Source organism: Chrysemys picta, chromosome 6 (assembly GCF_011386835.1).
Source record: "Chrysemys picta bellii isolate R12L10 chromosome 6, ASM1138683v2, whole genome shotgun sequence".
Taxonomy (NCBI): domain Eukaryota; kingdom Metazoa; phylum Chordata; order Testudines; family Emydidae; genus Chrysemys; species Chrysemys picta.
Window position 1 is genome coordinate 101,899,578 of NC_088796.1, and position 12,446 is coordinate 101,912,023.

Here is a 12,446-nt window from a genome sequence, read left to right on the forward strand (position 1 = left end):
TTGCTCGGTGATGTGTGCAGTGGTCTCAGCACATCTTGCTAGGTGACCATGCCTGCTCCATGCACCAGGCGATTCCCCCACTTGGAGCAATGCCGAGCTGCTGGACCTATCAGCATTTGGGCAGAGGAGGCTGTCCAGTCCCAGCTGTGCTCCCTCCGTAGGAATTGTGATACCTCTGGACAGATTTCACAATGCATGACAAAGGGGCCATGACCGGGACACATTGCAGTGCAGGGTCAAAGTGAAGGAGCTGCAGAATGCCTACTACAAGGTGCAAGAGGCAAACTGGTGCTGCACCCACAAGCCGCCAGTTCCACAAAGAGCTGGACACAATACTTGGTGGTGACCTCACCTGCACTGTGAAGGCCACTGTGGCTACTTCGGTAGCTTGCGTGCCAGTCAAGAGTGGACCAAACCAGGAGGAGGAAATCTTGGGATGAGGAGCGGGAGGGGAACACAGAGGCAAAGGATGACTCAGGTCAGAGATGCATGCAACCCTGAGCTCTCCTCTACCCCAGAGAAGGCTAGCCAGTCCGAGCTGTCGGATCTTGGCGAAGCACAAACAGGAGAGGAGGCCCCCTGGTAAGTGGATTTGATTTGGGGAATCGCTGAAGCAAGTTGTTGGGGGCAGGAGGGTTGCAGAAAGCAGGCTTGTGGGAATCTGCCTCAGAGATCTCCAGGAAACTCTGATGGAGATACTGGGCAATCTGCTGGTGCAGGTTCTTTGGCAGAGCTGCTTTGTTTCTTGCCCCATTAAGGGTAACTTTCCCGCACCACTCTGCCATCACTGGAGGGCGGCAGGAGCACCATTGCTGCACACAGGTGAGCTGGGGGATAAGGAGCAAGGCAGAAGCTACTTTCTTGGAGAAGGCCATTCCTTGATTCCCTGCTCACCCTCAGCAGCAAGATATCATTCAACAGTCATTCCGCACCTGCTCAGCCTGTTGTTGAACCGCTCCTTTCTGCTGTCAAGGTGCCCCGTGTATGGCTTTGTAAACCACGGCATTAAGGGGTAAGCAGGGTCTCCCGGAATCACAATGGGCACATCGACTTCCACTACATCAGTGATCTTCTGGTCCAGGAAGAAAGTCCCTACTTGCAGCTTCCTAAACAGGCTAGTGTTCTGAAAGATGCATGCATCATGCACCTTTCCTGACCAGCCTGCGTTAATGTCTGTGAAATGCCCACGGAGAACCATAGAGAAATACCCCTTCTGATTAATATACTCGCTGGCCTGGTGCCAGAATTGGAATATGCGTGCCATCTATCACCCCTCCGCAGTTAGGGAAGCCCATTTGTGCAAAGCCATCCACAATGTCACGCATGTTGCCCAAAGTCACGGTCTTTCAGAGCAGGATGTGATTAATGGCCCTGCACACTTCCGTCAACACGAGTCCAATGGTCGACTTTCCCACTCTGAATTGGTTAGCAACCAATCGGTAGCAGTCTGGAGTAGCCAGCTTCCACAGTGCAATCGCCATGCGCTTCTCCAATGACAGGGCAGCTCTCATTCTCATGTCCTTGTGCCACAGGGCTGGGGCGAGCTCATCACATCCCATGAATGTGGCTTTCCTCATCCGAAAGTTCTGCAGCCACTGCTCATCTTCCCAGGCATGTGGGATCCCACTACTCAGTGCTTGTTTTCTGAGCTCAAAAGCGGCATTCCACTGTGGTCAGCAGCTCCGTGAATGCCACAAGCAATCTCGTGTCATAGCTACTATGCGTGGTGAGATCAATGTCAAACTCCTCGTGCCTTTGTAGTGTAAGGAATAATTCCACTGCCACTCGTGACATGTTAGAGCGAGCAGCATACTGGACAATAGTGCAGGATCCATTCCTGCAGACCGAAGAGGCAGAGCATGCAATACACAGACCATTGAAAGATGGCGCCAAATGCGGATGGAAGCACAGGGATTGCTGGGATGCAAAGCAATTCATCACGGGGCATTGGGACAGGACCCCGGATGGCCCATGATCCCCTCCTCCTTCCTACAACTCTTAGCGGCAGAAGAGAAAGAGATGCTCTGTGGGATAGCTGCCTAGAGTGCACCGCTCCAAATACCGCTGCAAGTGTGAACACGCTATTGTGCAGGCAGCTGACAGTGTGAACACACAACAGTGGTTTCCCTTCAGCACTCTGAGTGGCGCTGTAACTCTGCCAGTGTAGACATACCCTTCATTTCCCACACCCACAGAAGAGCTCTGTGTAAGCTTGAAAACTTGCCTCGCTCACTACCAGAAGTTGGTCCAATAAACAGCAGCGGCTCCAGGCACCAGTGCTCCAAGCGCGTGCCTGGGGCAGCAAGCCGCGGGGGGCACCCTGCCGGTCCCTGCAAGGGCGGCAGTCAGGCAGCCTTCGGCAGCTTGCCTGCGGGAGGTCCGCTGCTCCTGTGGATTTGGCGGCAATTTGGCGGTGGGTACGCCGAAGCCGTGGGACCGGCGGACCTCCCGCAGGCATACCGCTGAAGGCAGCCTGCCTGGTGTGCTTGGGGTGGCAAAAAAGCTAGAGCCTCCCCTGCCGATAAAAGATATTACCTCACCCACCTTGTCTCTCTAAATGGATTACAATGCAGTTGTTCAGAAAGACTAGACAAGAGGGAGGGTTTCTAAGCCACGTTTTTACATGACATTGGTGATTCAAGGGACATGATGAGGCCATTGAACCTGAGCTGTAGCAATATAGCTTCAAAACCTACGCATGGCAAAAATCTAAGGAAGACCTGTAGGCATATTGCTTCAGTCTAGCCTTGTGGATGGGGAGGGTAGTTTTTTTGGGGGAAAGCTTAATTGAGCACAGCAGATAATTTAGAAAGTGCTCAAACTATTTTTTTTTAAATTACACCTGCAAATGCTTGCTGAGAGAAGGGAAGGGGCTGTTGGCTGTGGTAAGATATTATGGAGAGGGACTAAATGGGAACGTGTGGGAGGGGCAAGGAGTTAGGGGAGCTCAGGTCAGGGGGAAGGCATGTGTGGGACATTGAAGAGGGGACAGTGGATTGGGCAGGGGGGAACCTGTCAATCCCACATCTTCTCTTCCTGTGTGTATGCTAGGATGGTGGGGAGGAGGGAGACCTGCCCCTTTAAGGGGTTCTGAGATGCTCTGCCTGCCTAACTGTGCTGGGATTGGGGGGCCTGCCCCTCTATGGGTTGAGGCTTGGTTAAGTGGCTGAGTAGTAGGGCCCTCACTCTGTGTACAGTTCAGACTACATAACTCAGAAAATGTGTAACTCTCTAGTCAGCTGCTCCTTGGATATGAATATGTAACAGCAGAGGGGCAACTTTTCACACCCTAATGGTAATGGGACAGGAAGGAGAGGATGAGCTAGAAACATTGGCTGGATATTGTATTTTGTGGAGAATGGGGGGGGCAGTGGGTGGTGAAGGTGATGGACACACAAGTCTTCTCTCAGGCTCTTAAATGTATTGTAACCACCATCTAATAAAACTTCCAAGATTTGGGACCTAGATTATGTCTCACTGGCCCTGTTAGCAACTACACACCGCAACAATTTCAAAGCACAACCATTAGCTCCATTCCACTATAAAAGTATATGGGGAGGGGGGTACACTTAGATACACATAGCAACTGTGTTGCCTAATTGAGAGAGTACTGGACTGGGACTTAGGTTTTAGTCCCAGCTCTACACTAGTCTGCTAGGTGACAAAGTCACACTACAGCTATGTGACTCACTTTCCCCATCTGCAAAATGGGGCTAATAATCCTTTGTAACATACTTTGCACTGATCATCTACAGCTAAGCACCATGAATGCCAGGTATTGTTATTACCGATCTACAGTAGTATATCAACCTGTGTGATAATCTCAACTGCCTAAATGACCACTAATTCCTCCAAAAAACACCTTTCTGTTTACAAACCCAGGAAATTCACTGACAAAGAAACATGAATGTACTGTTAATGTACTAGACCCTCTGGTGTCTAGTAGCCTTCCAGAGTGTTGAGTTCTATGAAACTCAAACCCAGGAAATGAAGTATTAAGGTATTTCAAAATAATCTTCAGAAAACCAGGAAATACACAATTAAGGTACATGACAATGCAATCTTAACTCTTCCTCCCTCAAGTGGGCAATAGCCACTGAGAATTATTTGCACGCATTCCAGTTGTGTTTACTGTGTTACACCAAGATCGGGAGGGAGGGATAGCTCAGTGGTTTGAGCATTGGTCTGCTAAACCCAGGGTTGTGAGCTCAATCCTTGAGGGAGCCACTTAGAGATCTGGGGCAAAATCAGTACTTGGCCCTGCTAGTGAAGGTAGGGGGCTGGATTCAATGACCTTTCAAGGTCCCTTCCAGTTCTACAAGATAGGATATCTCCATTAATTTAGCAAATAGGATGTTAGGGATCATTAAAAAGGGGATAGAGAATATATTATTGCCCTTATATAAATCAATGGTACGCCCTCATCTCGAATACTGCGTACAGATGTGGTCTCCTCATCTAAAAAAAAGATACACTTGCACTAGAAAAGGTTCAGAAAAGGGCAACTAAAATGATTAGGGGTTTGGAACGGGTCCCATATGAGGAGAGATTAAAGAGGCTAGGACTCTTCAGCTTGGAAAAGAGGAGACTAAGGGGGGGATAGGATAGAGGTATATAAAATCATGACTGATGTGGAGAAAGTGGATAAGGAAAAGTTATTTACTTATTCCCATAATACAGGAACTAGGGGTCACCAAATGAAATTAATAGGCAGCAGGTTTAAAACAAATACAAGGAAGTTCTTCTTCACGCAGCGCACAGTCAACTTGTGGAACTCCTTACCTGAGGAGGTTGTGAAGGCTACGACTATAACAGCGTTTAAAAGAGAACTGGATAAATTCATGGTGGTTAAGTCCATTAATGGCTATTAGCCAGGATGGGTAAGGAATGGTGTCCCTAGCCTCTGTTTGTCAGAGGATGGAGATGGATGGCAGGAGAGAGATCACTTGATCATTGCCTGTTGGTCCACTCCCTCTGGGGCACCTGGCATTGGCCACTGTCGGTAGACAGGATACTGGGCTAGATGGACCTTTGGTCTGAGATGGTACGGCCGTTCTTATGTTCTATGTTATGAATAATGGAAGGAAGTGCTAAATTTAGAGAGATTTACACTTTTTTCTTTTCACAGTCTATATGTGATGTTAAAAGACAACACTTTCAGGGGCTTGGGTGTATTGAAATATCAGCTGCTATCACCTTTTCATTGATTCAACACTTTAATGTCCTGGTAGCTTCTTCAGCTCACATACAATCTAGTAATGCACATGTAGAAGGACTGTAAATCATCTTTAACTTTATGGTCATCTTCCTTTTGACTTTGTGACAAGAAAATTCTCAAAACATCATTGACATTAGAATTTTAACTCTTTTATTTAGTTCATTTGCTGAGAGATCCCTTTAGTTCCCTCAGTATTTAAAAAATTATGTTTCAAATGACTCCTATTTTCTATATAAAAGCCTTTCAGCTTTAAAGACTTTCTAAGCTTAAAAGATTTTAAAACAGTCTTTAAACTTAAATGATCATCAAAGAAGATGTTTTCTCTTAACAATTCTTAGAGAGGCGCTTCCTGTTTTTGAGCATGGTGAGAAAGTTGTTATTTAAGCAGTGTCTGATAACTAATTCCCTAGTTAATATAAATAATTTTATACTCGTGACTTCTTAGCCAATTACAAGGTTATTTGATTCTATAGTGATACATTGTTCAGATAATGATATCAGCAAGTTATTTTAGATGCTTTCATTTAGACACAAAACATTTGCAAATGAACATCACAAGGTGAATCTATACCACATCGAGCATTCAAGGAATAAACAAAGGTTTTTGCTTTTAAGTGGAAATATGAGGTTAGAAGTAAAGAATTTCCCAACTATATGTTTACACTAAAGTTAAACAACTGAAGATTTTGGAGTACTTATAAGAGAAATCATTCACATTAAGAATATTTCTAGAATTCTTTGTGTAGATTTAAAATTGAGATTTTTCTCTATAAAGAGAAATGGAGTAGCACAGGGCTACTGGCCTAGCTTTTGTGGTCATGATAAACCAGGTGCTATACATCAGTTATCTTTGAGATCCTAGAAATAAAGAATAGTTATATTCCCTTAACAAGGGGAAATGACAGGCTGTTTCAGAAGACACTCTTATTGTTTGTTTGCCTTATAACCAAATAGTTTCCAAGATTAAAACAACACAACATGTAAATACATCTCTAACATAATACAAAATAATATAGAATACTAAAGACCTGTGTTATACACCTTATGAAAAAAATTTCCCCCTGACACCAGGCTGTGCATGGATTCAAAACACACTGAGGGCCTACTCGAGAGGAATCTAAGCAGGCAAAACTTCTGCTGAGGTTAATGGGAATTTACCTGCAAAAATAGGCCTTCAGATAAAACTGTCCATTGTTGCATTATTAATACCACTCCTGAAGCTCTGAAGTGTTCTTTGAAAGCTTGAGGGAAAGTGGGGGGGAGCACTCTCCCCCATTCAAGAATCAAGCCAGTCCAACTCTGTTTAGCTAGTGAGAGGTGACCAGAACCTAGCGCAGGAGAAAATAGAAAGGAAGGAAAACAGCAGAAGAAACCTAAAATTGAGCCTTACCTGTCAAGATCCTAATATCAATGACATTGCCACAAGCTTAGTATACAAATTCCTAAACAGCAGCCCTGTCTGCTTTTCTATACACACTTCCTCACCTCAGATTAAACAAAGCAAAAGAGAAAGGAATTATACCAATTTTACAGATAGGGAACTGAGGCAGAGACTTCTTAACTGAATTTCAGGAAGAGTAAGTCCTGCTAAATAATGTTAAACACTTTCCTGTCCCAAAAGGGAAATGATAACATTATACATGTATTTAAACAAACTCTTCTGGTGCTAAAATATTAAGAATGAATGACATTTCAGTAACAGATCTGGCACTTCTTTGAGACCTCTTTCAATCCTGAGTAAATTTACAATAGATAATTGACAGGAGTATGGAGTAGATGACCTAAGGGGAGATACCATATTTTAATTTTCTGATCAAAAGAAAAAGGAAAGTGATACAAGACAATGAAGTCATTAAGCAGAAAGTGAAAGTGGTAAGTTTCAAAAACACAGGGGAAAATCCTTGAAAACCAAAAGTGATGAAAGAAAAGTTCTCCTACAGAATAATTAGGTTTATAGCTATGCAAGAAAAATGCAGGCATCTACAAAAGACCTTCAAAACATTCCAGTGTGTCTGTCTGGATTTATACTCAGTCGAGAAGTATAAGACATCATCATTATCATGACCACTTTTTGTTTGCTGCAAATTAGTCTGGTGCTGCTGTGCACCACCAAAATCTCAACTCTGGATTGTAATATTCTTCCCCTCCTGCACAACAAAGTGATCCAGGGCAATTTACACCTTCTGAACAAAATGGGTCAACAATTTCCTGAGCAATGTCAAAGTGAAAAAATTCACTTCAAGTTCCCTGAGCAGTTTCTAAAGCTCAGACAGAAAAAAAATGCCAAGGTGGAAATCCAGGAGATCCTGCAACTGATCTTCTATATCTTTACCAAAAACCTAACCTTAGCTGCCTGGGATGGAAGATCTCTTGAAAGATTCCAGAATGGACTTAATCAGCAAATTGAGCATCTGGAGGCATGTTTGACAGAGAAGATGGAGAAAAAACAACCCTTCTCAAGAAGTGAAGAAATCATTAGACTGAAACTGAAAAAGTACTTCCAAAAGATAGATAATTTTTTAAAAGACAAACAATACAGCCTGTGTTCCTGGGAGATCATCCGCCTGGAAATGAGGAGATGTCTTCAGTTTATTGACAAAGTTATAGGAAGGCTTAGAAACTAAGGTATAAACATTTTGATCTGAGAATTGGAATCAGAAAAAAAAATTATCTACCTACATTCTGAAAATGCTTCTAGTTAAATTTCACTGGTTTTCTCTTACTATTTATATGTTGCCAATTATGTATTGTTGCATTTAAATTATTGCAAAGAAATATTTTGTTTATAAACAATAACACTTTCTTTATTAAACAAATAATTGCACACTAACCACAAAATAACCCACATAATTTTCAATAAGTATGACTGCATAGGACAGTGGTAATTTTATGGCAATGAACATTATTGCTATAGTGTTCCCTTCTGAGAAAAGTGTGCTACTTATTTTGGTTCCCATTTCACCTGCCTACACAAGATCTCTTAATTCTGAAGGAACCATCAAGCCATGACCTTTTCAGGAATCATGTCAATCAATTATTTGGATTAAAAATAAAATAATGGTATTTTTCTGCTATATATTTTTTAAATTATGTTTTTGTTTAAAATAATTCAGCACTCTTTCAAGATACATTACTGGAAATAGCATATCTGATACGGTGTCTGGTTAATTCCAATGTTTGCTTTGTTCAAGCAGTTCAAGTTATCCTCTAAGGGTTTGTCTACAGAGGGAAATTGACCAGAGCAGCTATTGCAGGATAAACTATTCTGCAATAGCTCCCCATGCAGACACTCTTATTCCAGCATATGTGTGTCCATACAGGGAGCTATTCCAGAATACCTATTATGTTTTAAATGTATACCCTGTCTTATTTTCCCCTGTGTAGACACATCTTAGGGTCATGTTAGCTAACTACACCTCTTAATGCTCTGTGTGTGTCTTCAAGCTGGCTGCTGAAATCACACACACCACTACTCACACTATTTTATTACTACTTAAAATTTTCTGTCCCTTACCCTTTGTTTGGAAGTGCAACCAGTGGGAAGAGTTAGCCCTTGGTATTCCGACATATTTTACACAAAAGCCACATGGTCCTGAACATAATAATTACAAAGTAAATTATCATTGATAATTGAATTCAGCTTCAGCTCATAGTTTTCCCCTAGTAATCTGATGTGTGTTATTCAGGGGAAAACACATCTTCAGCAGTTCAAGAAACCAGGATGCAAAGTTGTAATGGTAAAATTCAATCTGATAAAAGATCAATGATGACAATGATATTCCACAGCCATTAAGACAGTATAGGTGGCACAGATCTCTTTGCAGGATGTACCTACTAACTTTCCTCCCTGATATCCAGCTGTGGATAAAAGCAAAAAAATCAAGAATCAGCTAAAAAGACTAAGGTCCAAGGACAGCAGATCTGAAACATCACAAACGCAATCAAGTACAGAAGGAATGAGGATCTGGGACAACAAAAAAAGAAAGATTGAAGGAACAAAGTTAAGACTGAACCCACCCCCTTTTGAATGAGACACTAGTCAAAATAATATGGTTTATAAAATTAACTTTCTTTGCTCATGTTACTAAAACCACACTTAAATATTACAACTGCAAGAATGTTTAAACACAAATGTATGGCTATTTCTATTATTTGGCTACTTTGTGCACTTTTTGAAGCCTATACTATGAAAATGCAGTTTGTCAGTTTCACTTCCTGCTTCTGATACACTAGCATGCTGCTGCAACATACTATGTTGAAATCTAAATGGCAAATTTTATTGAAATATAAGTTACATAAAATGTTAAATGTTAGAACTCACAGTAATTAGTAAAGAGCATATGGTAAAACTACACAACAGTTTAAGAAAGGAAGTGAAGAATACAGTAAATATCCAACTGAACCTGGGGGAGATTCAGGAAAGCTGAAAAGAATTACTTCAAAATTAATTTGTCCATTAACACACCTAGTCTCAGGAAAAGACTCCTAGGATCTTTAATGACACATGTTGATCAGGACTGCACAGCGCAATACTTCCCAGCATCCTGCTGTGCATGTTCTTAGTACAGGAGCTTGATTTTGTAGTGCTTAAGCAGGCAAAATTGCTTTTGAAATCAATAGGAATTCATAGGACTGCAGGACTGAGCCCTCAGATCGAAGTGTTAGCTAGGACATCATGAATATCATGTTATAAAGCTCTGAGGTTGTTCCGAGTATGCCCCATTCAAGCCTCAATCCAATCCAACCCTTCTTTGCTGTGAGAAGTGACAGGATGTTAGCACAGGGTCCTCTAATCATCCCATAAACTCTCAGCTCATTAAGCTTCTCTTTTCAGTTCCTACTCAACCGCTCTTATTTTTTGCATCATGCAATGTAATCGCCGCAGCATTGCTGACTACAAATGTATGGAAATCTATTTCAATCAAAGGTATATTTTGCAATGCAGAAAATACTGCTACATTGGGCACTAGAGGGCAAAGTGAGATTATAGCTAAAATGCCACAGTAAAATCGTTCAGTGCCTTTAAAGCAGTAAGAATTGCAAGGGAATAGGAGGAAGTTTATTTCGCTTTACCTATTCCAGTCAATTTCCCTGTGCAGACGAGACCAAGAGTTTTAGAATTTAGCCTGTTGTGCCATCATATTTTCTAAAATCTCTAAATTTTAGGTACAATCCTGCAAACCCTTATGCCTGTGACTAACCTTACACACCTGAGTTACCCCGTTGACAATAACAGAACTACTTACAGGCATAAGCATTCGCAGTTTGGGCATACCGATAGCGGGTGCCATAAGACTTCAACGGGGAAGCTCCCTAGATCAGGGGTTCTCAAACTGGGGGTCGTGAGGTGTCAGCCTCCAGCCCAAACCCCACTTTGCCTCCAGCATTTATAATAGTGTTAAATATATTTAAAAAGTGTTTTTAATTTATAAGGGAAGGTCACACTCAGTGGCTTGCAAGGGGTCACTAGTACAAAAGTTTGAGAACCACTGCCCTAGATTAACTTTCACCCCAATAAGGAGTCAGCAATTTCCTCATAGATGTGGGGGGCGGGGGGAGACTGTGTGTATGTATGTGTGAGAGAGAAATTTCTGGCACCCCAGAGAAGCAGTGCAAAGGCTTGGGGGGAGTCCAGGGTGTTGGAGAAGCTGAGAGAAGAGGAAGTAATTGTTGGGAAAGTACTTGGGAGTGAACCTGGGGTTTTGTTGAGTGTGGTGAGAGAAGTCTGGAACAGGGTTTTTTTTTGGGGGGGGGAGATTGTTGGGGAGCCTCCCTCATGCAGACCCTGCCTGACCCCTAGCCTCTCCCATTTGGTCAGGCACATCTGCCCTTCGCCTCACCTAGGGAGGTGGTGGAGTCTCCTTCCTTGGAGGTTTTTAAGGCCCGGCTTGACAAAGCCCTGGCTGGGATGATTTAGCTGGGAATTGGTCCTGCTTTGAGCAGGGGGTTGGACTAGATGACCTCCTGAGGTCCCTTCCAACTCTGATATTCTATGATTCTATGTGTCCCTACACCCCCAACGCCCCTGTCCCCATATGGCCCTGCACCCCTCACTCCCATTCAGCCCAATGTTGTCACCCCACTAGCTCCCAGAGGTGCTGGAACTAGGGGTGCTGGGTTGCTGCAGCACCCACTGGCTTGAAGTGATTTCTGTGGTACACAGAGTTTACAGTTTGGTTCAATGGCTCTCAGCCCCCCACGATACACATTGTTCCAGCCCCCTGCTAGCTCCTGTGCCCCAGCCTAGTCTTCCCCCACTAGCCCGTCTGAGCCCCAGTGCGTGTGCCCCGCTCTGTCCGGCCCCATATCCCGGCTCTCCTCACCTGGCCCCCGGGACAGTGCGCTGTGGCTCCAGCCCCTAAGCCAGCGGCCCTCTCTTCGGGGGGCACAATGGGCACATCCGCCCCTGGTGGGGGAAAGGCGTAATTGCAGGAAAGGCGCAAGAGCCTTGCTTGGTGCACCGAGAGGGCGGCATGGGGGAGTAACAGTGATCAAAGGAATAATGAAAGGGGGAAGTCTGGGAGCTCCCGTCATTCCTCGGTTTGCTCTAAGAACTGCATTTACATCGCGTAGGTCCAACTGGTTAAAAAGAATCCAGCGTTTTGAAACCTTCTTAGGAGGTTAAGTATTCTGATAACCTCCTCAAAATACCCCAATGGGGGCGGTCACCATTTCTGGTGCGGATTTCTACCGCTAATTCAGCTAACCCTGCTGACAGCAAGATATCTTGGTACGAACACGTCCGGATGCAGGAGGCTCTTCTACATTAGGGCACCCGCTGGTTTAACTGAACTAGTCATAGCTGCGACGAGGAAGTCTCCTGGGTGCATTGCCTCTGAGTAAGACAAGTTTCAGAGCGAAAGCCTGGTGCTAAAGCCAAACAAAACCCCAAGGGGCTGCTGGAGGAACGCTGGGTGCTCACAGACCCAAGGCAAGAGAGACAAGACAAATACCTTCCAATTCTTGGATCAGCCAAGAAGAACTAATAACAATCATGAAAAAGATATGGCAGAAAATGGCAAAAAGCAATAATCCAGAAATAATGCTAACGGTAAAATGCATCCAAATTCCGGAAGCTCTCTAAAAGCAAGACCTCCTTAATGTCGCTGGAAATAGAGGTGCCCAATTGGTTTTTGAATGTCGACATAATACAACCAAAATGACCGTACGCTGTACCGGGGTGTAATCACGTTGCTGCTTGTATGCGAACCAGAGCTCTAAAGAAGAA

The 12,446-nt window shown here is 43.7% G+C and overlaps 1 protein-coding gene across 1 annotated transcript; it reads left to right on the forward strand.

The window, feature by feature from the left end:
• The first annotated feature begins 7,177 nt into the window (after window positions 1-7,177).
• LOC101941771 (interferon kappa-like) lies at window positions 7,178-7,950 on the forward strand. The gene has a single exon (XM_005297786.3). It carries the CDS (start codon window positions 7,279-7,281, stop codon window positions 7,840-7,842), a length of 564 nt encoding a protein of 187 aa, XP_005297843.1. The 5' UTR covers window positions 7,178-7,278; the 3' UTR covers window positions 7,843-7,950.
• The last annotated feature ends 4,496 nt before the right edge of the window (window positions 7,951-12,446 follow it).

Coding starts and splice junctions, on each gene's coding strand:
- LOC101941771 (XM_005297786.3), top strand. CDS start 7,279: ATGACCACTTTTTGTTTGCTGCAAATTAGTCTGGTGCTGCTGTGCACC.